Genomic DNA, 24,410 nt, shown 5'->3' with positions numbered 1-24,410 from the left:
TCCTTCCATCCGCCACCATTCAGTCTGAAATGAAGAAGCTTCTTGGGTGAGAAGCAAAATGTCTTCAAGGAAAGACAATGTCCAGTTGCCTTTTGAAAAAGCACCTTTGGGACTGCTACAAATGTCTCCTCTAACATTGAGCAATGCTTCCCCTTAGCTCCGAATCTTACCAGGTTTGCTCACTTATAGGAAGGCATTCTTCACCAAGTCGATAACCCATGAGGACATCCAAACAGCCAGAGAATGGCAACCTTCCCAGCTGAGAGTCTAGAAGAAAACAAGGTTTTCAGCCTTGGAACATATTCTGACTTCCAGGCAGTAGCGGGCCGTTTCCCATCTCAAGGTCATGCTACATTTTGAAATGCAAAAAAATAATTAAAACAAAATAAAATAAAACTAGCGTTTTTAATCCAAATATTTCTGTTGGGTGACACACTTTGCACCCATTTGCCTCTCGGAAATGTACCACAGCTTTGCGCAGATCAGAACATGCAGAATTAAAAAGCACGCATGTAATTTATAGACTTTTATCTAGTGAACAATGCTATAAATGTCAAATCAATCCCTGTCTTTAATTTAAATTAAATAAAATCATATGCAATTTTCATCCTGCCATTGTGTGTGTGTGTGTGTGTGTGTGTGTGTGTGTGTAGGGGTGGATCCTAGTGAGTCAGTGAAAAAAGAATGCATCCTTGGATCTGAAAAAGATCTGAAAAAAAATTGTGCCGTAGTACTAAAGTAAAAACCAATAAATATTCATCGGAAATGTTAGCATTCGTATCTTTATCCACCCTTGCCATATTTTGAACATTTAATGAAACAACGATATAAATATGTCATTTTTTTAGAAAAAAATATCTAAACCCTGTTTTGCCCTGGAATTTTTGAAACAGATTTCTTTCTCTTTTTCTTTTCTTTTTAAAATCAGTGATCTGAGTATTTACTAACAAAGATATTTTTTTTTAAAAAAAGGAAAGAAACAGATTAGCCTAATATTATGAATATTACAGTTTTAAACAATGCAAAGCCGCCTTCCTCCGGATAGAAAAATTACAATGTTCGTTTGCATGATGAAGGCAACGGTATAATTAGAACAGCCAAGTTGCAAATTTCTGATGCCAAAAGAAAATATAATGAAGTTGCCGCAGAGATCACTACATGCGAGATTTCAATTAATTATAGAAGCTGCTGAAAAGTTAAAGATACCTTCACATGGTTTCTTTATTTATTTATTTTAACAAAGCAAGAGGTATGATGTGGGTGCCCAAGCCGCCTGCGTTTAGCTCCTTTTCTTAGATCCAGCATATTGATTTCTTGTTGAGAAGTGAGCTGTTCAAGCTCCATTTAAGATTTTCATCTTCCCTGTAGCCCTGAGCACATCAGAGTACCATAAATTAGTTAAATTGCACATTTATCACCAATGTTATTTTAAGATACTGTGTAAATTTGATGGCTTGCAAGATATACAGTCTGCAGGAACAAGCCAACAACTTGGGTGGGGTTAGTCCTCGGTCATCTTCCTGTATTTTGGATTTAGATATGTTCTTTGTTACTCTTGATTTTCACCCATTCTGGGCTTCACCTATGACTCTCTTCTGGGAGAGGAATTTCTATTTTGCTCAAAGTCTGCGCAGTTAGCAATAGCACTTAGACTTATATACCGCTTTATAGTGCTTTACAGCCCGCTCTAAGCAGGTTTACAGAGCCAGCCTATTGTCCCCAACAATCTGGGTCCTCATTTTACCCACCTCGGAAGGATGGAAGGCTGAGTCAACCTTGAGCCTGATGGGATTTGAACTGCCAAATTTCAGGCAGGCAGCAAAAGTGGCCTGCAGTACTGCACTCTAACCACTGCACCACCGAGGCTCTCAGTCATCCAGATCATAGTCATCTCAAAAGTACTTGCTGCTTCTTCTTCAGGAAGAAGAAGAAAAGGTTTCGCTTCTCGTCCAAGAAGCTTCATCGGTTCTGATGCTCAAATGCTCAGAACTGATGAAGATTCTTGGATGAGAAGCGAAACATTTTCATCTTTTTCGAAACAGTCCAGTTGCCTTTTGAAGAAGAAAAAAGCATCTTTCAGATTCTATTTTTGCTCCTTCTTGAGAAGGAACAAGTGTCATTTGAAAATTTAAGATGTGAAGGGAAACCGCTGGAAGGTAGTGGAAGAACCCACGTTTTCATGTTTGGAGTTATTTGGTCCACATTCTGTTCAGCCTGCAGCACTGTGGCATGTGCCAATAACCACCAAGAACTGCATCTGGCTGCGTGAAGATGCTTAATCCATCCTTAATCTATCCTGTATCCTTAAATAGAGTTTAGCATTCTGTTTAGATTGATGCATGAAAATGTCCCTTAAACTGAATATAAAACTTGGTCAGACTTGTTCAGATTTTTCTACTTAACCACGGGCAGTTTTCCAGTGTCCTGAATATTCCAGGTTTTGGGATTCAAATTGTTAAAATTCCAAGTTAGTATGGCCAATTTGGGAGTCGGAGCTCATCCTATTTTAGAAGGAATCGGGTTGGAGAAGAATGACTTAAACAGAGCTACAGGTTCAAATTACTCTCAAAGTTGAGGATAACTCAGAATAAACTGCAGCCTTCTCTATGTGGACACTGACATTAAGGGGTGGCTAGAATCTTTCTTTCTCTTTCTTTCTTTTCTTTCTTTCTTTCTTTCTTTCTTTCTTTCTTTCTTTCTTTCTTTCTTTTTCTTTCTTTCCTTCCTTCCTTCCCTTCCTCCTCTTCTTCCTCCTCCTTCTTTTTGCCCACCTTAACCACCCAAGATCCAGGAAGATTGCCATTTGCACATGCCAATGAAGATAAAATGAAATCGTAGAACTGTAATAATCTGTTTAAAAGCCGCTCTGCATCAGGATCTTATTGGATATTAACCCACACTTGGCATTGTTTGTTTCATCACTATCACTGCTTACAACCTTTGTTCTTTGCGCTCAAAGGAAAAGGAGAAGGCGTAACCTACACTTCATTCAGTAATGGTAGGGAGGTGGGAATATATTTTTTTTAATTCAGCCTTTGAATATGTGTCCCAAGGCTTCACTCCCTATTAAAAATGGAAGTTCGGGAGGAGGAGGAGCTTCCGGCGATGGCGGTCGCCTGTTTGAGCTCCTAGCTTACCGTGGAGTGCCCAACAGGGGTAGGAGGTTGCCGCCGGCCCCCATGGCATCGGGGGGCTGAGACTTGGAACTATTACCATCTGCACCCTTACCCAATTGGGTTTTATCAATCTACTCAAGGCTAGACCTGCTCCGCCTGCGAGAGGCCCCTCTCTCGCAGGTATGGCCCTTGGCGCTTTCAAGGGCCTGCCTTGATGACGGGTTTGTGAACCCCGAGAGGTGGAAGAAACAGAAGCTGAGGGGCTTTTTATCTATTTTATATTTGTATATGTATACTGTCCATTTAGTAATTTTAATTGTTTTAATTTTGTTCTTTGACATGGACTGTACACCGCCCCGAGTCCCTTTCGGGAGAGGGGGCGGTCTATAAGCGCTAATAAATTGAAATTGAAATTGAATTGCTCTTTAAATGTTAAAGTTCACAAAAACTCCAGTGATTTATATAGAATTTTTGCCTGCCAGCACCTGGCAGATGAGGAAAAAAAAAAAAAAACTTCCCCAAGTTTCCATCATAAACAGCAAGCATACAATTTAATTTTAATGTGCTCATTAGTCGTAGCACATTTCAGATATAATTGTGAATGCGACACAACATTATAGCAAAAAAGACAATTTTAATGCGGCTGTAGAAAAAAAAAAGGTTATATGAAGAGTCATATCATGGTGCCACATTGTCAACAACAGAAGAGGGCACAGAGTGTGCAGTTTGGGGTCTGCGCTGTTTACATGCCAATATTGTACACATAGATTTTCATATGGTGTCAGCTGTCAGTTACTTCTGCAAATTAACCGCCAAAAATGGAGACGAAGAGAATCACTTAGTGTGCTGGTAACCACGGGTTACCTTTCATATGCTTAAAGATAAAACGGCAGTATGAAATCTTGGGAGAATAATTAGGAAGAACAAAACAGAAAGTTACCAACTGAAAAGAGAGAGAGAGAGAGAAAGAAAATGAGACAGAAGGCATTCTAGATATGAAATAACAACCAAGAGTCTTATAAATAACTAAGAGGTTATATCATAGAATCCTCATAACTTTTAAGCAAAGTATTACAGTACAAATGTTTTAAAGGCTCTTTTTTTTTATCAATGTTTAGGAAATACAGTACAAGATTTTTCTCCCCCTCCAAGTCTCCCACCCCAAATAGATTTAACCCTTTGAGCACTGAATTGATTTTGAGCTTTCTCTTGAATTAATTATTGTTTAATTTTTTTATTATTATTTTACTAATAAATACCTTTAAAATTTGTGTTGTGCAAAATAGTTCTAATGCACTCCCAGTCTGTGGCTTCATCATCAGAATGTTCTTTTTTTTTCTTTAAAAAAAAGTAGCAAATAACTAATAAATATGCATAATTTAAACATGGACCTCTATCAATATAGATGTACTGTATAGCAAACAAAACAATAATCATACTTTGCTTCAAGAATAATGTTTCTGAATACTTTATAAATGCTATCTGTTGTATCTTTCATATAATTTACATTGTTTGGATGTTAAAAGAAAACCCTTTGACCTAGAAAAGAAATATACATTATTATTTTATATATTTATATATATATTTATATATTTATAGGTACCACTTAGACTCAAGAGCATATTATTTAGAAAACCCATCATCGATAAAAACATCAAAGAAGAAATGGCATTGTCCACAATCACATTATTTTTTTCATTCGTGGATTCTGAAATCTGTACAATATATACACACATGTTTCAATGTGAAAATAATATATTTTCAAATTTCAAGATGGGTGCCACACCCCTGCATAGACAGAGGTTTATTAATTCCAACAAAGAACATATCCAGATATAGATCTTAGGAACCAGATCTCAGATTTATCTTTTTGACCACTTGCAAAGGCTGCAACTTAGCGAAAGTCAATGATTCTTGGGGAGATGCTAACCCAACCATCCATCCATGCAGGAAGGCAAATGGAAAGGTTGGTCAGTCTATATTGACTATGGACCTACACACCTCTGGGGGTTCAGTGGTCAAGTCAGGATCTCTAAGATGTGCCTGAGGAAGAAATGGGAGAGGCAAGGAGGAAGCAGATTTGACCAAAGAAAAAGCTGATGTGTTCGAATCCTCTTCAACCCTTTTGTTAAATCCCAGGTTTGAACTTACTTGGAAATCTGCAGCAGATTCAACTGTGCCTGGACCCTGAATTCATTGCTGAAGCCTGGTTAATTGGAATGTAGAGCTGAAGAGGAGGGGGGGTGAGGGACCACCCACTCAAAAAGCCCTCGGAAAAGGCCACATTCTAGTCTCAGAAGACACAGCCCCCCTTCTGATGTTGACCGGGGGGGGGGGACCAATGGAAGAAAGAGTTGGATGAGCTAATGCAACTTGTAAAGCATGTGTTATAAATATTGGCAGTAGTGAAACAAGGCAGGGATGTAAAAAATGTTCCCTTGGGAAGAGAATGGTTCATAGGGAGCACCGTCTCAATCATCCAATATCGGAATGGTCTATAAGTAGGTTTCCTAGACAAGGAAATGATTAGGCTCACCGTGAACCATTTTCTCTTCTGGAAGATGATCTTCCAGAAATCTACAGGTTCTTCTTCAGAACATATGGACTGTTGTGCCCTGGAAGAAAGACTGACAGTCTGGAACTGTATGGTTTATCCATCCCTATTTGGGATATCTCAAGAACTGCCACCAATTTGCTGCTCAATTGGTCCACGTGTCCATGTGATGACAGTTCTTGCAACATCTCAAGGGGGAAGTGTCCTTTCAAACATCTCTTGATACCATGACTGACTGCTGATCCTTTTTTTTTGTTCAGGCTTGTTGCCTTGACCAGAAAATGAAATACTAAGCCAGAATGGGATTTTTCTCACAAGAAAACAACAACCCAAGAATAAAACATGTCTATATTGTTGTTGTTTTTTCCTTAAAAAGGAAATCAGATTAATGCAAAAGTGCTTCAAAGTACTCAGAGGGCTAAAGATTTACAGGTGAGAAACAGCCAGCACACTTCATTTGCCATGAAAAAAGTGTACCATGATTTTAGTTAATAAATGCTTAAGTAAACTGTCTTGTCAATGCATGCAGCTTGAGGCATCAGAGTGACGCACAGCAACTAAAAAAAAACCCCAATTTACACAAAGTTCCAAACACTTACCACTGAGTTTTTAACCTTCATATTTTACCAGTAACAACAGCTGATTATGTACCTCTATTAAACACTATACAGTTATATATATTAAAAAAATGAGACTCGTCCAAAGTTAGAGTGACACCCCCAGAGTTAAAATAACAATTATGTGCCAAGAACAGGGATGCGTAAGGGGCAAAGGAGAAACTCAACAGCATGTCTGACAGTTTTCTTCAAAGCCAAGTACAGTGGTTCGGGTAGCTTGTCTGTGACAAAGAAAGAAAGGAAGAAAAGTTGACGCTACTGTTTTTCTAATTCACAGACATAAAGAAGATGGTCCTCGGGAGATTTCCCGTGTGTTTTACTGAGATGAAGTTTCACAGCATGCTTGCTTGCAAAAGTCCTGTTGCAGAGTTTACATTGGTAGGAAGTCCCCAGCTCTTCCTCCGGCGAAGGTGCCGACAGTTTCTCAGAGGAGGGCTTGATTTGTGCTATCTGATTGTTAATCTGCTCACTGGAGAGTTTGGACAAGTCTCGCAATCTGAAACCTAGATGGGACTCCAGGTGACTGATGTACGTCGAAGGAGTTCTGATTTGAGAAGCACAATCGTTACAAAAGAACACCGGATGCCCCGTGTCTAAATTTTTAAGGAATTTTGTCCCCCCTGTCCTTCGGAGTTGGTATTTCACATTGGCCAACCAGTGGCTAATGGTGGTCATGGAGAGTCCCGTAAACCTGGAAATGTGCATTCTCTCTTGAGGGCTCAAGTCTGACATGATGTACTTCCCTTCCGACGTCTGCTGCAAACTGGCAGCGAATTGGGCTTGCAGGATGAGTAAATGTTGAGGATTCCAGTTTGACTGGCGTCCCTTCCTTTTCTGAGCCGGAGTCGTTTCTTCTGGTTCCTCAATTGTAGTGCCATCAATGTCAGACTTCTCGGAGAGGCTGGAAGGTGTGGAGGATTTTGATGTGTGACTTTCTGTCAGGTTCTTGAGCATATCCGAGATATCTGACAAGGCATTCTCGCGTAGCGGCGAGTTTGACATAAATGACACAACCGCAGATGTCTTTGCAGTTGTCACTGTAGATGAAGAAGATGCTGAAGACGTTGATGTGGATGACAAAAGCACTGAACCCAAAGAGCAGCTTTTGTCACTCTTGCCTTTCGTCAAATCGATGGGCTGGTCGTTATTGACATGGTAAAAATAACGGTCTAAGTGATCTGGTTTTTTGGGCTGCAAGGGCGGCGTGGCTACGGCAGCTTTTTCTGCTAGGCTGTTGCTCATTTTAAAGAGCATGCTCATGGGGTCCAGGGCAGGAAGAGAAGGTTTCGCTGCCTTCCCAAGATGAATGTTCATGACAGATTGTAATGCACTTAATGGGTTCACAAAGGGTTGCTCAGGAGGATGGTCAGTAATAATTGCTGCGCTGCTGGTCAAGGTATTCGCGATTTTCTTGACAATCTCCTTGCCGTTTTCCATCGGTTCTCCGGTTGGGCTGTCTCTGCAGCTCTCCCTCTGAGAAACTGGACTATTCTGATGGCTTTTGAACCCAACGTCACTGGAAGTGTCCATCTTGAGGGGTTCGCTGACTTCGCTGCTGCACGGCGAAGGGGTGGCTCTCTTCAGGGGCGAAAGCTTTCCCGCTTCGGGTTCCTTCAGTTTTTCTTCCACTTTGGCTACTTTCTCCGTGACTTTCTTCACCAACTCTTCCATGGCATAGAAATTTGTTTTGGACACGGGGGAAGTCTGGCTATTTGGAGGTGAAATCAGGGGCTGACTTTTAGTGGGAGAGATTAACTCGGCATTTCCAAACATGGTCTTCAAAGACGTATTCTTTCCTGATGATCCTAGGGATAATTTCATCATGTTGGGCAGCTGATAAGCAGCATGAATACTGGGGTATCCACCCCAGCTTGGGGTACCATTCTGGGCTTTGTTAATAGCCGAAGTGACCGTGTTTTCCAATGACTTTAAAATATCTAGTCCCCCTTTTGGGCTTTCTTCCAAGTCATTTTCTGTCAGGTAATGATATTTGGAGGAGATGTCATATTTTTCCTCATCTTCGCTTAATTTGTCTTTGTCTTTCACCTTTTCCTCAGCAATTGTTCTGTCCTTCTCAACTTCTTTCTTGACTTCCATGTTTAATTTTGGGGAGACGCTGGACGGCAGGCTGGAAGGAGAGGTGAAGGTGGTGGCCGCGAGAGGCACAGACTGTACTTTCTCGTCAAGCAAAGTTGTGATGGTCGGCGTGACAGGGGACTCTATAATGGCCTTCCCTTTCTTCATGGCAGAGTTGGTGACTTTAATGAAGTGTCCTGTCACCATCATGTGGGCTGTGAGTTCCTGCAAGGTGTCGTGGGAACTGCCGCACTCCATGCACTTGAGGATCTGAGATTTCCTCGCCTCAAAGTGCCAGGCATAGCTGGCACCGTTCTGGTGTCCATAGCGGTTATTTGGTGTAATGTAAGGGTTGGAATTCTTTTGAAGAGGGTCATTGACATCAGGAAGAGTTCCTTTGGGGGTCCCACCAGTAGAATCTGGGGAACTTGGCAGTTCTAATTCCAGCGAGGTTTTTTTTCGAGTGGCCGGTATGATTTTTGCTGCTACAGGGGTTACGGGTTCCTTCAGAGGCACTTTTTGGTAATGTTTTGTTTTTATCATATGGACGCTCAAGTCTTGAAGCGATTCAAAGGAATGGCCACAGTACATGCACTTCAATACTTTCTGGGCATCTTCTTTCCCTTCCATTTCAAGCAAGGAGCGTTTACGAGGCTTCGACCATCGTTTGGGGTTGTTGTTATCCGTTTCGTGGTTGTCGTCTCGATAATGCCCTGTTTCGTTCATGTGCACCGTTAATTCCACCAAAGTATCGTAGGCTGCGCTGCAATCTTTACAGCGGAATTTGCTGGCTCCGGTAAAGATGGAGCCGTAAAGTTTACTGCTCTGCCTGTACAACTGAACTGTGCTAAAAAGGCTGGGCTCGGGGAGAATTCTGTTCTGCGATACTTGTTGCAACGTTTTGGCCATGGCAGTCTGGTGCCAATCGAAGCTCCCGCTGCCACAGCTGCTGCTGCTACTGCTGCTACTGCTACTGCTGCCGTTGGTTTTTTCAACGGCTGGCTGGTGGAGGTTCAAATTCAGGTTGGACCAATAGGAGTTGGAGAGGAAGTTATTGTAGACAGCCTTCATCTGCTCCAAGCTGTCCGACACCACAGATTCTTCCAGTGCTATGGAGACCTCTTTGCTCTCCTCCTCGTTTTTGATAGACCCACTCTCAAAATCAGCCATTCGATCACTCGTCTCGCTGATATGGGACTCGCTGTCCATTTCATGGCTGGAAAATTCAGCGGCTGGAGAGTTCTGATAGCTCTGGCAATTCTTGCCAAAGTCCTTTTCTGAACAGGCGTACTTTGCAGAAGGCTCTCCATCCATTGCTGTCTCCTCCGGATCCAAGTCATCATCCACCAGGGCAGCAGCTTTCAGCTCATCCGAAACATAAGCTAGCAGAGACAGAGAGAGAGAGAACAAATAATAAAACACAGTTAGTGATAGCTAGTCTCCATTTCGATCAGCAGCTGGCATGTTTCAGTCAAAGATTTGCATTGATTTGTTAAAATTAAACAGTCAAAATTTAGCATTTCTACCAAGCAAGAGGAAGAGGGGAAGGGGAAAAAAATCTGCTCTTCAAACATAATTTGCCACCTTATTCTTCTCAAGGGGCAACAGCTTGAAATTAAAACTAAATTTGAAATTAATGAAGCACATTCTGGAGGTGGCATTCATTTCTAAAGTAATAAATTACTTGTATCAACCTCAGAGACAGCAGTTCCTGTCTGTCAATTAATATGTCTTATGCTTCTTCTACCCCTAATGTATTTCTTAACAGACAGATTCACAATTTAAATTAAGCCAGAATTTTATTTTTTACTCAGAGTTTTTTTTTCCAGACCCAATCTTTAATAAAACATAAAAACCATCAACAAGAATAACAATAAATCCCACAAAGCAACAAGAATGGGGGAAAAAAGGTCTTCCTGACTTATTAGAAAATTAAAAGCTTGCATTTATTGCAGGAGCTGTTTAGCGATGCAGATACTAAACTGAGCATCAGGCTTAGTATTACAAACTATACTCAAATAAGTAAGTAAGCAAGCTTCTCAAAATTTTGTAAGTCACTCAACTCTCTAATTAACAAGATCTTAACAAGTAAAGGTTCCCCTTGCATAAATGTACTAGTTGTTCCCGACTCTAGGGGGCAGTGCTCATCTACGTTTCAAAACTGAACAGACAGCGCTGTCCGAAGACATCTCCGTGGTCTTGTGGCCGGCATGACTAAATGCCAAAGGAGCACAGAACGCTGTTCCCTTCCCACCAAAGGCGATCCCTATTTTTTCTACTTGCATTTTTATGTGCTTTTGAACTGCTAGGTTGGCAGAAGCTGGGACAAGTAACGGGAGCTCACTCCATTATGCAGCGCTAGGGATTCGAATCACCGAACTGCCGACCTTTCTGATTGACAAGCTCAGCGTCTTAGCCACTTAGCCACTCCATCACTAACAGGATCTTACAGGCCACAATTCTTAGTTCTGTAGGATAAGCCACTTATAAATAACATTTGCTCTTACCCTGAGAAAATTCTGGATTTGAAAAAAATACGCTGAACTAAAGATAGAACTTTTTAAACTTTTTTGATGCAAAAGTATATACAAAACTGGTTTTATACTTTCTAAAGTACTTTTCAATTGTTTTTAGTTCTGTCATACCCCGTCTAGAGTTGCTTATTTCTGAGATGGGCAGCTAGACTAAAGTGGTTTAACAAATAAACGATAAAAGTAATAAAGAAAGACGCTCCAGAGAATTAAAAAATGCTATATACATTCTAGATGTGAGTTTAGATAAAATTGTGGAATTTATTTTATAATTTCCCTGGTTAAATTGTAGTCCATGAATAGCAAAATTCAGGACAGGCTCCATAGATGGATTTTTTGTTTTAAATGTTGAAAATTTTTTCCAACTTTACCCGTTAGTGGACAAAAGGGGGGGGGGAATTTGAGCTTGTGCAAAATGCTTTTCAACTTACAGTTATAAAAACTATCCTTGTGGCATTTAGAAATTTGGGGAATAACGTTTCTTAAAGCAAAGCCTGGCGCATTCAGTGAGTTCTCCCATTTTTTTAAAAAAAATAATAATTAATTTATAGAGAGAAAAGCATTATGGGGAAAGGGGATAATCGACTTCTCTATGACTTCATGTCCGTTGCAAAGACTTTTTGACATTGAGTAAGAAAAACCGAACGGCCCTGCTGTAAAACTGATAGAAAAAAATTGATATTCTGCTCTTATTCTTCCAGGATAAATATACACAAGGTCTTCCAGTGGACATTACAAATGTCAAAGTGTTTGCTCTTTAGACTATTTTGTCAATATTTCTTCACTGTAAGCTACATTGGGGGTCCCGACAGAGATTCGTGTACTGTATAAGGCACTAGACTGTACTTTGATTCAAGCAACGGAAAAGCCGAACTATATTACTGCACTGCACAACTACTGGGTTATTTCAAAGAACTAAAGGCGCTAGACCCTGTTGTTACTGAAGCTCTGGTCCACCTGCAAACGTATCTAATTTGCTCTTCCCAAACCAATATACAGGTATTCCTCAACGTACGACCACAATTGAGCTCAAAATTGCTGAGGCTAAGTGAAACTTCTGTTAAGTGAGTTTTGCTGCATGTTATGACCTTTCTGGCTACAGCTGTTAAGTGAATCACTGCATTTGTGAAGTTAACAACATGGTTGTTAAGTGACTCTGGCTTCCCTGTGCCTATGGACAGACTTAAAAAAAACAAACAGGTTAAATTGGGGGAGGGGGGGGAAGGGATGAAAGAAAGCAAGGACCAGGAAAAAAAATGGGCTAGGGATAGAAATGGCATTGTATATTCCTGCTCAAGATGTACAAGCTTTGCTAGTCTGCACATAATGTGTGTGCAAATGTCAGCAACCAAAGCCACTCATAAAAGAGCTAACGCAAACAACTTTATTGTCAGCCACCTAGAATACAAGAATTTCCCAAATTACTTGCCTTCTTCTTGCATTTCAACAAGTACTGATTTTCCCATTCTTTATATTCTGTTCTTTGGTTTGCATATATTACACAAAGTAAGCAGATTCATATTTCCTTGCTTGAATCCACCCTGATTCAGAGAGCTCACACATCTATGCCAGGGCTGGGCTGCTGGGGGTTCGCAGGGGTTTGGGAGAACCTCTAGCTAAGATTCTGTGCCGTTTGGAGAACCCCCAAATCCCACTCCTAGCCTCTGGAGCCTAAGGAGGCCATTTTTGCCCTCCTAAAAGCTTTCCTTGAGTCTTTTGCCCCAGGGAGGGCAAAAACGCTCTGTTCCCCCACCCCGCTGTGGTTCAGGAGGCCAACTATGTCATGCCCATTGCTAAATTTTTTGAAGCCCACCCCTGCATATATCCTTATGCAAAACAATAGTTGACGACTCACTATTTTAAAAGTTGCTACTAAACTGACTTCCATTGCAATAGCAAAAGCACTTAGACTTATATACCGCTTCAAAGTGCTTTCACAGCCTCTCTAAGCAGTTTCCAGAGTCAGCCTCTTCCCCCAACAATCTGGGTCCTCATTTTACCCACCTCGGAAAGATGGAAGGCTGAGTCAACCTTGAGCCAGGTGAGATTCGAACTGCCGAATTGCAGCTAGAAAACACAACGCTTTGGGCAATGTGATACAAAAGCTATTTCTGGAATGTTTTATTATTTATTGCAAAGAATGGGGATGTAGTTTCTTAATTACACACCACTCTAATGGTATATTAGCATTCCCTTCACATTCGATAGGGCTTGAATACATGGCTAGGGAATGTGTGCCTGATGCTTATCACATCCTAATTGTATCAAATTATTGGATTATCTTGTATCTGTAACTGTGCAAAGTTTCTCTGGTGAAGGAACAGTAATTCGCCTTCAGTCTTAATCTACGAGTGTGGTTTCACTGGTCTCCGGATCAAAAACATCTTCTTATATTGTTTCATTGTTAGCTTTGGGCTTCTCTTTTTTTAAGTGTTCTATGAGAACTCCAGGAAACCTTTTTTTAAAAAAATGCTGTCAGGTGCAAAGAACCAGGATCACTCACTGAGTTTAAGCACAAAGGATTTATTATTTATAGCCTACACAAAATAAATAAACAATTAATAGTCAGCACTAAATTGATCCTAATTAACAGTCAATGAAATTCTATCTTTTGGGGGGATCTGGCCTGAAACTTATAACAAAGAAAATATATATTCAATTATTCATGTATTAGCAGAAGCTAGAATTGTATTTGCACAATATTGGTAAAGTGAAGAGATTCCTACTAAAGAGAAAGTGATTAGGGAAATATGAGAATGTGCAGAAATGAATAGACTAACACTAGCAATTAAGGAGAAAAGGGAACAAACTGATTATTATATGATATGGGAAGCATTTTACCAATGCTTAGAGAATAAAAAAGGAAATTGGAAATAAAAGAAGAAGACAAGAAGAAGAATAGAAAATACATTAAGATAGAGATAAGACTAAAATGGCAACTGATAACATGAGCATGATGAGAATAATCATGTTTGATGTTATTATATTATTTTTATTAGAAGATATGTGCTTTTTCCCAAAAGAAACTGGACTTTCTTGATGAAAGAAAGTCCAATTGCCTTTTTTTTTGGGGGGGGGGAAACACCTTTAGGTTTAAACTGATGATACATTTAACTCCGCCTTCCAGGTCTTCCCGATTGTCTCCTACAAATTCTTCATTAAAAAGTAGATGTTATCTAATTAGCTAACCCCACTGAATTTCTGAAACTCAAATACTTTGGCCACCTAACAAGAAGGAAGGACTGACTGGAGAAGAGCCTAATGCTGGGAAAGATGGAGGGCAAAAGAAGAAGGGGACGACAGAGAAGGAGGTGGCTGGATGGAGTCATTGAAGCAGTAGGCATGAGCTTAAATGGACTCCAGAGAATGGTAGAGGACAGGAAGGCCTGGAGGAACATTGTCCATGGGGTCGCGATGGGTCGGACACAACTTCGGAATTTCTGATAAGTTTTTCACTACTGGCCTTCATTCTTTTGGACCAGCATACATCCTACCAAACATCAGTATTATTCATCCAATATTATTCATCCGAAGAATGAAATTTGGAAGGGGAAAAGGAGTGGACATGGAACTGCCCAGGAGCTCTAAAAATACATTGGACTGTGTATTAATCCGAACCAGAATTTGAATGTTGAAATGTGATGCATATTGGCCTTGGCAAAGAGACATATCTCTGCATTTGCTATTTCTGAGACTGTTAGCAGAGTAGATGCCTACAGCATATGTAGTTCTGGATCCCTCTTATTATAAAAGAGCCGACCGCATATCGCAAAGGATTGCAAAGAAACAAAAATTGTCAAGATGCTATAAAACTATACCATGACCATTCATCCCAAAAGATTATCATTGCTTGATAGATGCTCACCATGAAAGCCTATGCCAGTATACATTAAAATAAGGGTGAGCGGGAGTGGGAGGAGGAGCTAAATTCAGGCTAGTAAATGAATATGCCAGTCTTTCAATTGCGATCCAAGTTGGTAATCTTACAGAGATTTCCTGCTTTCTGTTATCTGAGGTCAAGAAAGCTTGTTGTTGTTGTTAGTCGTAAAGTCATATCCAACCCATCGCGACCCCATGGATAACAGACCTTCCTGTCCTCTACCATCCTGTCCTCTACCATACTTCCTGTCCTTCCTGTCCTCTTCCTGTCCTCTACCATCCTCTGGAGTCCATTTAAATTCACGTCTACTGCTTCGGTGACTCCATCCAGCCACCTCATTCTCTGTCGTCCCCTTCTTCTTTTGCCTTCCATCGTTCCCAGCATGAGGCTCTTCTCCAGTGAGTCCTTCCTTCTCTTTAGGTGGCCAAAATATTTAAGTTTCTCCATGCCAAGAAAGCTAATTTACAACAAATCCTCCATAATTCTGTGGAACAATATGGCCCTACCATTTAGATCACTTTTACTGAACCTATTACCTAAAGGTTTGATTTCCTTTTCCAATCTTAGCAGAAAGGAATCTCTTTCTAATTGCGGGTTTCCTTAAGAGTTCTATTTTCCCTTTTATGACTTTCTTTTACAAAGCCCAAGCAAGCGCTTATGAACTGATTTAGTGACTAAATCCTCAGACTTGCTCTTTTTTTTTTTGGATTTCTGACTCAAACTGAGGACTCTGCACTCCCTACACCATCAATTTACACGAGCTGGCGAGATTTGGACTCGGTTGAGAATTTGTGCCACGGGCCATACAGGCTAACTGATTAAAGTGGATGAAAGGATGCCATGTATCACTCCTTGTTCATTTCAAAGAAGAGTATTCGGCTGGGGGATTTTGTGAAGGTCTCCTGTCTCCAGAAAATACAGCATGTTATTTTCTACTATCTCTTTGTGAATTCAGTTGTGCTTTATGGGGTCGGCAATTGTGGCTCCTAAGCAAATCCAAAACAGAAGTGTGTGTGGCAGGGCAGGAGGGGGGCGGGGAGTAAAGGCCAACCGTGGGGCAGAACTTTAAAGATCAATGATTTTAACACAATTCTTAAGATGGACTTAGAGCGAGACCTGAGTTGTTGGATTCTGTGACCAAATGTGGGTACTTCCCTCACCTGCCATATCACTGTATATGCAGTGGCCAGCCATCAAAGGGATTGATTGTGTTTTGTTTAGCTATCAATTCCGGGTCTCTTTTAGGATTAGCTATTTATTTATTTAGTTCGTCACTCATGTGCAAGATAACAGGAAAGAATAAACATGAATAAGAACACAGGACATGGGTACAAATAAATGGGGACAGTAGGACACGGGTGACTTAGCCCAAGGGATGGGTGCCAGGCAGGAGAGAGGTAAGTGGTGTGGCCCTTCTGATCATGGTGCAAATTTTTAAATTTATTTATTTTAAAGTTGGTCAAACTTGGAAAAGATAACAGTTATAAGTATAAAAGTAAGTATGAACATAGTAAATGGGTACGAATAAGCGGAGGCAGTAGGACAGGGATGGTAGGCACGCTGGTGCACTTATGCACGCCCCTACTGAACTCTTAGGAATGGGGTGACATCAACAGTAGGCAGTTTAAGGTTAAAGTTATGAGGGTTTGAAGATGTAACAACAGAGTCAGGTACTGCATTCCAGGCGTTGACCACTCTGTTGCTGAAGTCGCATTTTCTGCAATCGAGTTTGGTACGGTTTACCTTAAGTTTGTATCTATTGTGTGCAAAAAGCTTACTCTATATAAGACTAAAAAGTTTCCTCTTGGGTAAAATTGGTTGGTTTTAACCCAGACATTATAAAGGCAACAATCCCAAGTTAACCAGCAGCTGAGATCTAAAATCCTTTGCAAATGGTTTTACCACCTATGTTTATCAAACAACAGCTGCTTGCAACAAGTGATACAAAAAAAAAAAAAAAATCCACTAGTAACAAGGAGGAGGTGGGGGTATTGTTTAAGAGAACTTGTTGTGTAAGGGACAACCGTGTACCTTTAATGAATTAGCCATTGCATAAATGGCTGCTTAAATGGTGTGATTTTGTGGTTTCTACCCTCATCTGGTGAATGTTTAATGGTCATTTATTCTGTGGTTTCTGCTTTCAAGTTTATTCACCAGCCGGAGTCGCGGTGAGGAGCAGGGTGGATGTAGACATCTAAACAAACAAGCAATTCCATTTTATCCAGAAATTGGAACATCTGGATATGAAGAGTGAAAGGGGAGGGTAATTTTTCCATTTCAATTTCCTTTGGGGCAAGTGAAATCTCCCTTCACTGCAAAAAACGTCCCTTGCTAACTGCAGCATGGACAAAGCTTAAAGCACCCTATTCATTCATATGGAAACAACACCCCCACACACACACAATTCACTGTGAGAAAGAACATGTCTTCTGTTCACCTTTAAAATGCTGTTTGTGAATTTGCTAATTACACAAATGTTGTCTCGTCAAAATTAGCCGCTTGGAAGCACCTAAAGATATTCTTTAAAACTTGGCCCTGTGATGTGACATTTAGAAGCGGTAAACAAAGAAACTACATCCTGATGAAAATCCGTTGCCAGCATTTATCCATGGAAATCAAGGCTAACGTGGCCAGGGCTTGCACGCCCACTCACAATCATCTAATTAGGTCATGTTTTTTTTTCTCTTGAAATTGACTTTTTTCCTGGGACCTATTGAGAAGGTTTCAACTCTGTTCAACTATATTCATTGAATAAGGTAAAGGTTCCCCTTGCACATAATCGTTCCCGATTCTAGGGGGCAGTGCTCATCTCCGTTTCCAAGCCAGCTGAAGACGTCTCTGTAGTTATGTGGCCGACATGACTAAACGCCAAAAGTGCACAGAACGTTATTACCTTCCTACCAAAGGTGGTTCCTATTTTTCTACTTGCATTTTTACATGCTTTAAAACTGCTAGGTTGGCAGAAGCTGGGGCAAGTAACAGGAGCTCACTCCGTTATGCAGCCCTAGGGATTCGAACCACTGAACTGCCAATCTTTCTGATCGACAAGCTCAGCGTCTTAGCCACTGAGCCACCGTGTCCCTTATTCATTGAATAGCCTATGTGAAATGATTTGATGCAAGTCTCAGCAAGTCAAGGTGAGTTTTCAACCACATAGTTAGATATATTTTGTTTTACATAAAAGGACTACAGTGACATAGGGGGTTAAGATGTTGGATCAGGGCTGGGAAAATCCACATTTAGCAATGGAATTCCATTAAGTGACACTGGAGCAATTACGGTACACCTTTCTCACTGAGGCTGAGTTGTTAGTCTGGAATTAAATAAAGGGAGGAAAACATATAAACTGCATAGAGATGCCATACCCAAAAACTGGATACAAATTTAACCATTAAAAAATCAAGTTTGAATTATCATCGGACAGTTTCCTTTGTTCCTACCATGTACATGTCAACAAGACTTCCATTTCACATGGTTCTGAAAAAGGAATAACTAAAATGTGTTACCAAAACTATGAACTTTGAACCAAAACTAACCAACCCCACCCCTAAATCCTAACCCTAACCTTAACCTTAATCAGTGGAATGACTTGCTTCCAAAAGTTGTGGGGGCTACTGGAGGGTTTTAAGAAGAGACTTGACAGCCGTTTGTCTGAAATGGTATACGGTTTCCTGCTTAAGCAGGGTTAGACTAGAAGACCTCCAAGGTTCCTTTCCAATTCTGTTCTATGTTATTCTGCTAATTGATGGGTTAATGTTCAAATGACTGAATCCCAACATTTGTGGTTATATGTTGAGTCTGGAGATGGAAATATTTATTCACCTTTGAACCATGAAAGACGAATACTAGAGTTCCAGTCAACTTGAGCAAGGGTAAGTAGATCCATGTATTTAAATTCTCACTATGTCATTTTCACTGTGTCTCAAATAGCTCCTAATGGTTGCAATTCTTCTGTCAAGCCTGGAAGCCATCTTTTACATTGGGCCTTCAGGCCTGCCACAGTTAATGCTGTGGGGAAATGGGAGGGGAATTATATCGAGTATGGGAGACATATAGTCATAATAAAATTCCTTTCTCAGAGAGTCAAGGACATTCTGCCCTGTACCTTGAGGGGTGTGACTGGGAGGCATCTCCAGTTTTGAATGATGCCTGATTGGACCACGTGATGGATATGTGGGTGCTGGGTAGGAATTTGAACTTTCATTTGGGTGGGGAAAACCTGGAAGCTTTCAGATTCAGGTTTTCCCAGATGTACCAATATGACATCTCTAATAAAATGGAACTTTGAGGAAGTTCGAGCCCCAGAGTCTCATTTCGTTGAAACCCACCATGCAATCAAACATGGTCATCAAGCCATTTTCCTTCTTAAACTTTCTCACTGCTGCCAAGGTTTGAACAGCAAAGCCAAAACTTGAAAGACGAAGGCAAAGTAATCAATTAAACATGTCATGAAATTTGTGTTCCCTTCTCCAACCAAATAGAGAAGCAACTTTCGTTCCTAGCTGAAGAAATGGATGTCTTATGTGTTAACCATGAGAGCAACAAGATCATTCAAGTCAACTAAAATTTCCGCTACCAGTTCTCCAGAACTGGTCAGAACCTGCTGAATACCACCTCTGATATGTGGAATATATTAAGACTGGTCAGTGTTCATCTCAACTGACATTGTTATGGGGCCTAGAGTAAAGCTGAATCATTGATTCACCTGTTTGGTGAATTGATGATTCAGTGTACTGCATAAACTTGAGGGGCTGAATTTGGTTACTAAATGTTCAAAATCTTGATGTGTAAAATATAAAGTGGAGGGGTTCAACTTTACTTCCCACTGCTCAAGTTTCACCAATAGGAAAATCATGTAGAACTATCAATAATCTTAAGCCCAAATATGAGCTCCCTTTAAGAATAACGAGGAATGATCCTTAAGAAGGTGTCCACCAGATTTTGGCTAATTTTGAAAATGTACTGTATGTCCCAAACACAGCATATGAAGAGAATAGTTTATCACTTCAATGTCACATAAGAAAAAGGCAATTGTCAAATGCTTTTTCCTTGCAAACACCCTCATCATGACCTGAGTTAATGAAGTTAATTGAATTTAAGATCAATAATGGTTAATTATTGCAATTTGACATTCTGAGATAAATGGCTTTAAGGTGGAGAAATGCATCGGTGTCTGTGAATTCTCACCAAAAGAAGTTGAAAAACCTTGGCGCCTAAGAGGGATCACGTAAGCATCCCATTGATCTCCAGTGCAATTGGATTGACTTAATCCCTTGATGAATGTGTGCTTTTTCACTGCTACAAGTAAATGTTCTACAAGACTACTCTAACCCTTGTCACTGACCAAATCTATATGAGCTGGAAATCCATGGAGATAGATTAAAGAGAGCTGAAGAAAGAAGACCAATGATTCAAGTAAAGCTGAAAGTTTATCGTATCGACTGTTTGCACAATGGGCATGCTACGAATTAAAGAATATGGGCACCATAGGATTGGAACCCTTAACCATGTACATAAGGTCACTTTGTTCCTTTCCTTCTTCAAAATTCAACTATTTACAACATCCTGGGTTGAACGGCTGAATCCTAACTACAGCCCAGGGCTACAAATATAGGGTTACATAATTAGCCTAGCCCATGGGTTGGCAACCTGCAGCTCTGAAGCCGCATGTGCCTCTGAAGCAGCATGTGGCTCTTTCATCCCTCTGTTGCGGCTTCCTGTGGATCCGGTTGGCTCCACAATTGACAGGGCTTTCAGTAAGGAGAGGCAGAGGAAAAAGGATGCCATGCTAGGAGGACACTCTATGGTGGGGGAACCAGATGTCTGGTCAGCAGAGGAAAAAGAATGCCACACTAAGACGAGACTCTATGGTGGGGGAACTGGATTTCTGGTCAGCTCCAGAATTGAATGGGGGGGAAAGCCAAAGAGCCAGCGCTGTCCAAAGACAGTTCCGTGGTCATGTGGCCAGCATGAGTAAACACCGAAGGCGAACGGAATGCTGTTACCTTCCCACCAAAGGTAGTTCCTATTTTTCTACTTGAATTTTTACATACTTTCAAACTGCTAGGTTGGCAGAAGCTGGGACACGTAACGGGAGCTCACTCCGTTATGCAGCGCTAGGGATTCGAACTGCTGAACTGCTGATCTTTCAGATCAACAAGCTCAGGGTCTTAGCCACTGAACCACTAATCTAAACTAATTAGATTAACACTAATCTAAACCCAATTCAACCCATGTTAATGTTGCAAAGATTCTCAAAGCCACAGACAGTATTTCACAATGTACAAGTTTTTGTATATAACTTTCTCTATAGATCCTAACCCTAATTCTAAAAAACCCTCCCCTTTTATGACCCTGTAGTTCCTTAATTTGGGATAGAGTCAGAGTGACTGGATGGAGCTGAGCATTTACTGACCTGATGCCCTTCCTGACACCACGTGGAGTTCACAGCAGATATTTTTTCTTTGCATACTAACTCTAGCCCTCTCAATGTTAAAAAAAACAACGACCCAGATCTAATTGATTGTTTCTTTCGTGCAAACTTTGCAGATGCATTCTTATACACTGTCGTAGCTACAACTCTTCCGAACAAACAATTGATGCTACCAGACTCAGCGCTTTGTCACCTATCTCTCTGACAATGAAATCCATTATGATGGATGATACCACCCCAATGTCCAATAAATGTGGATGACTCCTTAAGTTGAGTGACCTGCCATGTAATCAGCTAATAATTTTAGTTACCCAAAGTTCAGAAATCAGAGCAAGTCCACTGACGACTTGCACACCACTCTGTAAATAATTCTCTGTTTCAGTCCCGAGTATAGCTACTTTTAAATCAGATTGGAATACGCTGAATATACACAATTATCAAAGGGGTACAGTTTCTCTCTTCCTTTCTCATTCTTATTTTTAACAATGATATTAACCTACTTTCTTTTGAGAGTAGCAAGGTTTTTTTTTTGTTCCCTGACAGTTTCTTCCCCACAAAGAAAGATACTGCAAATGTGTGCCTATTGAGAGTTGTACATGCACACCGAACAAGTTAAATGACCATTTACAAGATTTATAATGACAAAGTAAATGTTGTCAAGGAAAAGAAAAAAATATTCCTGATTGCAGAGCACTGACAATAAAGAGACGCTGAAGAGAACTGTCAAAATGTGAGATTATGCAAAAACAGTATTGAGAACACTGCTAATCATCTGCTCTTGTCAATTACTTGAAGAGTATCTGACAGCATATTTACATTAAACACATTTCAGAAGCAAACTCCTTAATGCTCTACCGGAATTTCCCCCCCCCCCCTTTCCTTTATCTTTGGCGTGAAGAATCTTTCAAAGAATCCTTAAATGTTAACAGTGTCACACGCAAGTCTACTCTTGAGTTGAGTCCACTTTAGGAAATTACAGTTGCCTACAATAATGACAATTGCCCTCCACACACTCACAATTATTGTCCTTGTTATTACACTGTTATTAACATTAGCACTGGCACTGGTGCAGTGGTTCCCAACCTTATTTGGCTATGCCCCACCTAAGCTAAAAGGCCATTCGCTTGGTTTAAACAAGGTTCAAATTGCCCATTAAAAATCAAATTGCCCCCTGGGGGGTGTGGGCCCCACATTGGGAACCACTGCACTAGATCCTCCTTTGCTATGTAGCATATCGGGCAGCAAGAACCTACAGCATTTTCAGTTTGGGGCAAGTAGGTCAGCACATCCTCATGTGATGTTTAAAGTCTTTAAGTTGTCTATGAACGGCCTTTATTTTGAGGGGGTCCTCTTGGTTGGGGAGGGGAATCTATCTCATTCCCATCTTGGGAATCTGATTATTCCTTTAATTATTCCTTTATTTATTTATTATTTCAATTGAAAAGACAGTGACATGTCAGGATAATAATTACAAACAAAGCAAAGCCAAAGAAAAGTTAGCAGTAAATCTCAACACACAAGCTAGTAACTATAACAATAATATAATAACAGTAATTATAGTGTTATGACCAAAAAGAGTAAAGAAAAAGAGCTTTACCTAAATTTCTACCTACATTAGCCTATTTACAATTTCTTCCCTTATTATAGTCATAGTTTTATACATCTTTCTTTTCCATACTAACAATTATTGACATTCGTAAACTTATTTTCCCTCTGAATTCTAACTCTTGCCTCTATCTATTCGTAAAATTTATTCCATGTCTGATAATATTTTGAGTCTTCTTTATCTTTAATTTTTAAGGTTAATCTATCCATTTCAGCACAATCCCAAGGTAAAGGTAAAGGTTCCCGTCACACATATGTGCTAGTCGTTCCTGACTCGGGGGGGGGGGGGTGGCTCATCTCCGTTTCAAAGCCGAAGAGCCAGCACTGTCCGAAGAGATGTCTCTGTGGTCATGTGGCCGGCATGACTCAATGCCGAAGGTGCACGGAATGCTGTTACCTTCCCACCAACGGTAGTGCCTATTTTTCTACTTGCATTTTTCATGTGCTTTCGAACTGCTAGGTTGGCAGAAGCTGGGACAAATAAGAGGAGCTCACTCCGTTACGCGGCACTAGCGATTCGAACTGCCGAACAGCCGACCTTCTGATCAACACGCTCAGCTTCTTAGCCACTGATCCATCCCTTCCTTGACTATACAGAGCAGTATTATTTGTTTATCAGTTTTTACACCTCCCAAGTGTGCCACTCCAAAACACACACATACAAATATGATTAACCTCAATTTTGGTATTTATTTTTATTTATTTATTTCTTAGATTTTTAGACCGCCCCTCTCCCAAAAAGGGACTCGGTAGATAATATATTGTTAAACATATATATTAAAGGTAAGGCAATTCCCGACTTATACAAGTTCCTTTAGTGACCATTCAAAGTTGCAATGAAAAAAGTGAGTTATGACAGTTTTTCGCACTTACGACCATTGCAGTGTCCCTGTGGATCCCCTTTTGCGACCTTCCGACAAGCAAAATCAATGGGGAAGCCAGATTCACTTAAGAATTGTGTTATTAACTTAATAAATACAGATATTCACTTGTCAGTTGTGGTAAGAAAGGTCGTAAAATGGGGCAAAAATCATTTAAGAAATATCCCAATTCATAACAGAAATGTTGGGCTCCGCTGTGTTCATAAAATCAAGGACTACCTGTACTTTAAATTTGAATTTTTACGCTTTCTTTTTTTTAATGGATTAAGAGAAAATAGCATGGTATCAACATATCAACGATAATGTTGAGAAAGAATGGAGGCTATGTAATAGGTGGAGAGTATCTTTCAAATTACAGTAGCTTCACAATATTTCCATTTTTTGGAAAAGCAAGGGGGAAGGAAGAAGAGGGGGGGGGGAAAGGAAATCATTTTTCAAGAAGCCAGACCTCAAGATTAATCATCAGACTGATCACACAATGTTACACTTTTAGCAGAAGGGCATTGGGTTTATAATGGTGTTTTCAAAATCTGTGTGAGGCTTGAATATTTCATCGCATCTGCAAATTAAGAAGAAAAAAACATCCATGCAACAGCATGGCTATTTCTGTAGAGCAGTAGACTTTGATGGGAGGAGGGGAAAAATCTGTTTCTAAGGTAGTTTGTAAAAATTATTTATTTCCATACCAGTTAATTAGGATGGGAGTCTTTGTTGAAT

The 24,410-nt window shown here is 40.4% G+C and overlaps 1 protein-coding gene across 2 annotated transcripts in view; it reads right to left on the bottom strand.

The window, feature by feature from the left end:
* Positions 1 to 3,743: 3,743 nt before the first annotated feature.
* Positions 3,744 to 24,410, bottom strand: part of TSHZ3 (teashirt zinc finger homeobox 3) — a 102,578-nt gene continuing 81,911 nt past the window's right edge. For both annotated transcript variants that reach the window (XM_081963213.1, XM_081963214.1), the window contains exon 2: positions 3,744 to 9,745. In XM_081963213.1, the coding sequence (XP_081819339.1) occupies positions 6,543 to 9,745 (3,203 nt within the window). In that variant the 3' untranslated portion in view covers positions 3,744 to 6,542. The remainder of the gene's footprint in view (positions 9,746 to 24,410) is intronic.

Source organism: Natrix helvetica (assembly GCF_964273705.1).
Source record: "Natrix helvetica genome assembly, chromosome: 10".
In the NCBI taxonomy this organism is placed as follows: domain Eukaryota; kingdom Metazoa; phylum Chordata; class Lepidosauria; order Squamata; family Natricidae; genus Natrix; species Natrix helvetica.
Note: the sequence above shows the minus strand (reverse complement) of the source record. Positions and strands in the feature narration are given on the sequence as shown.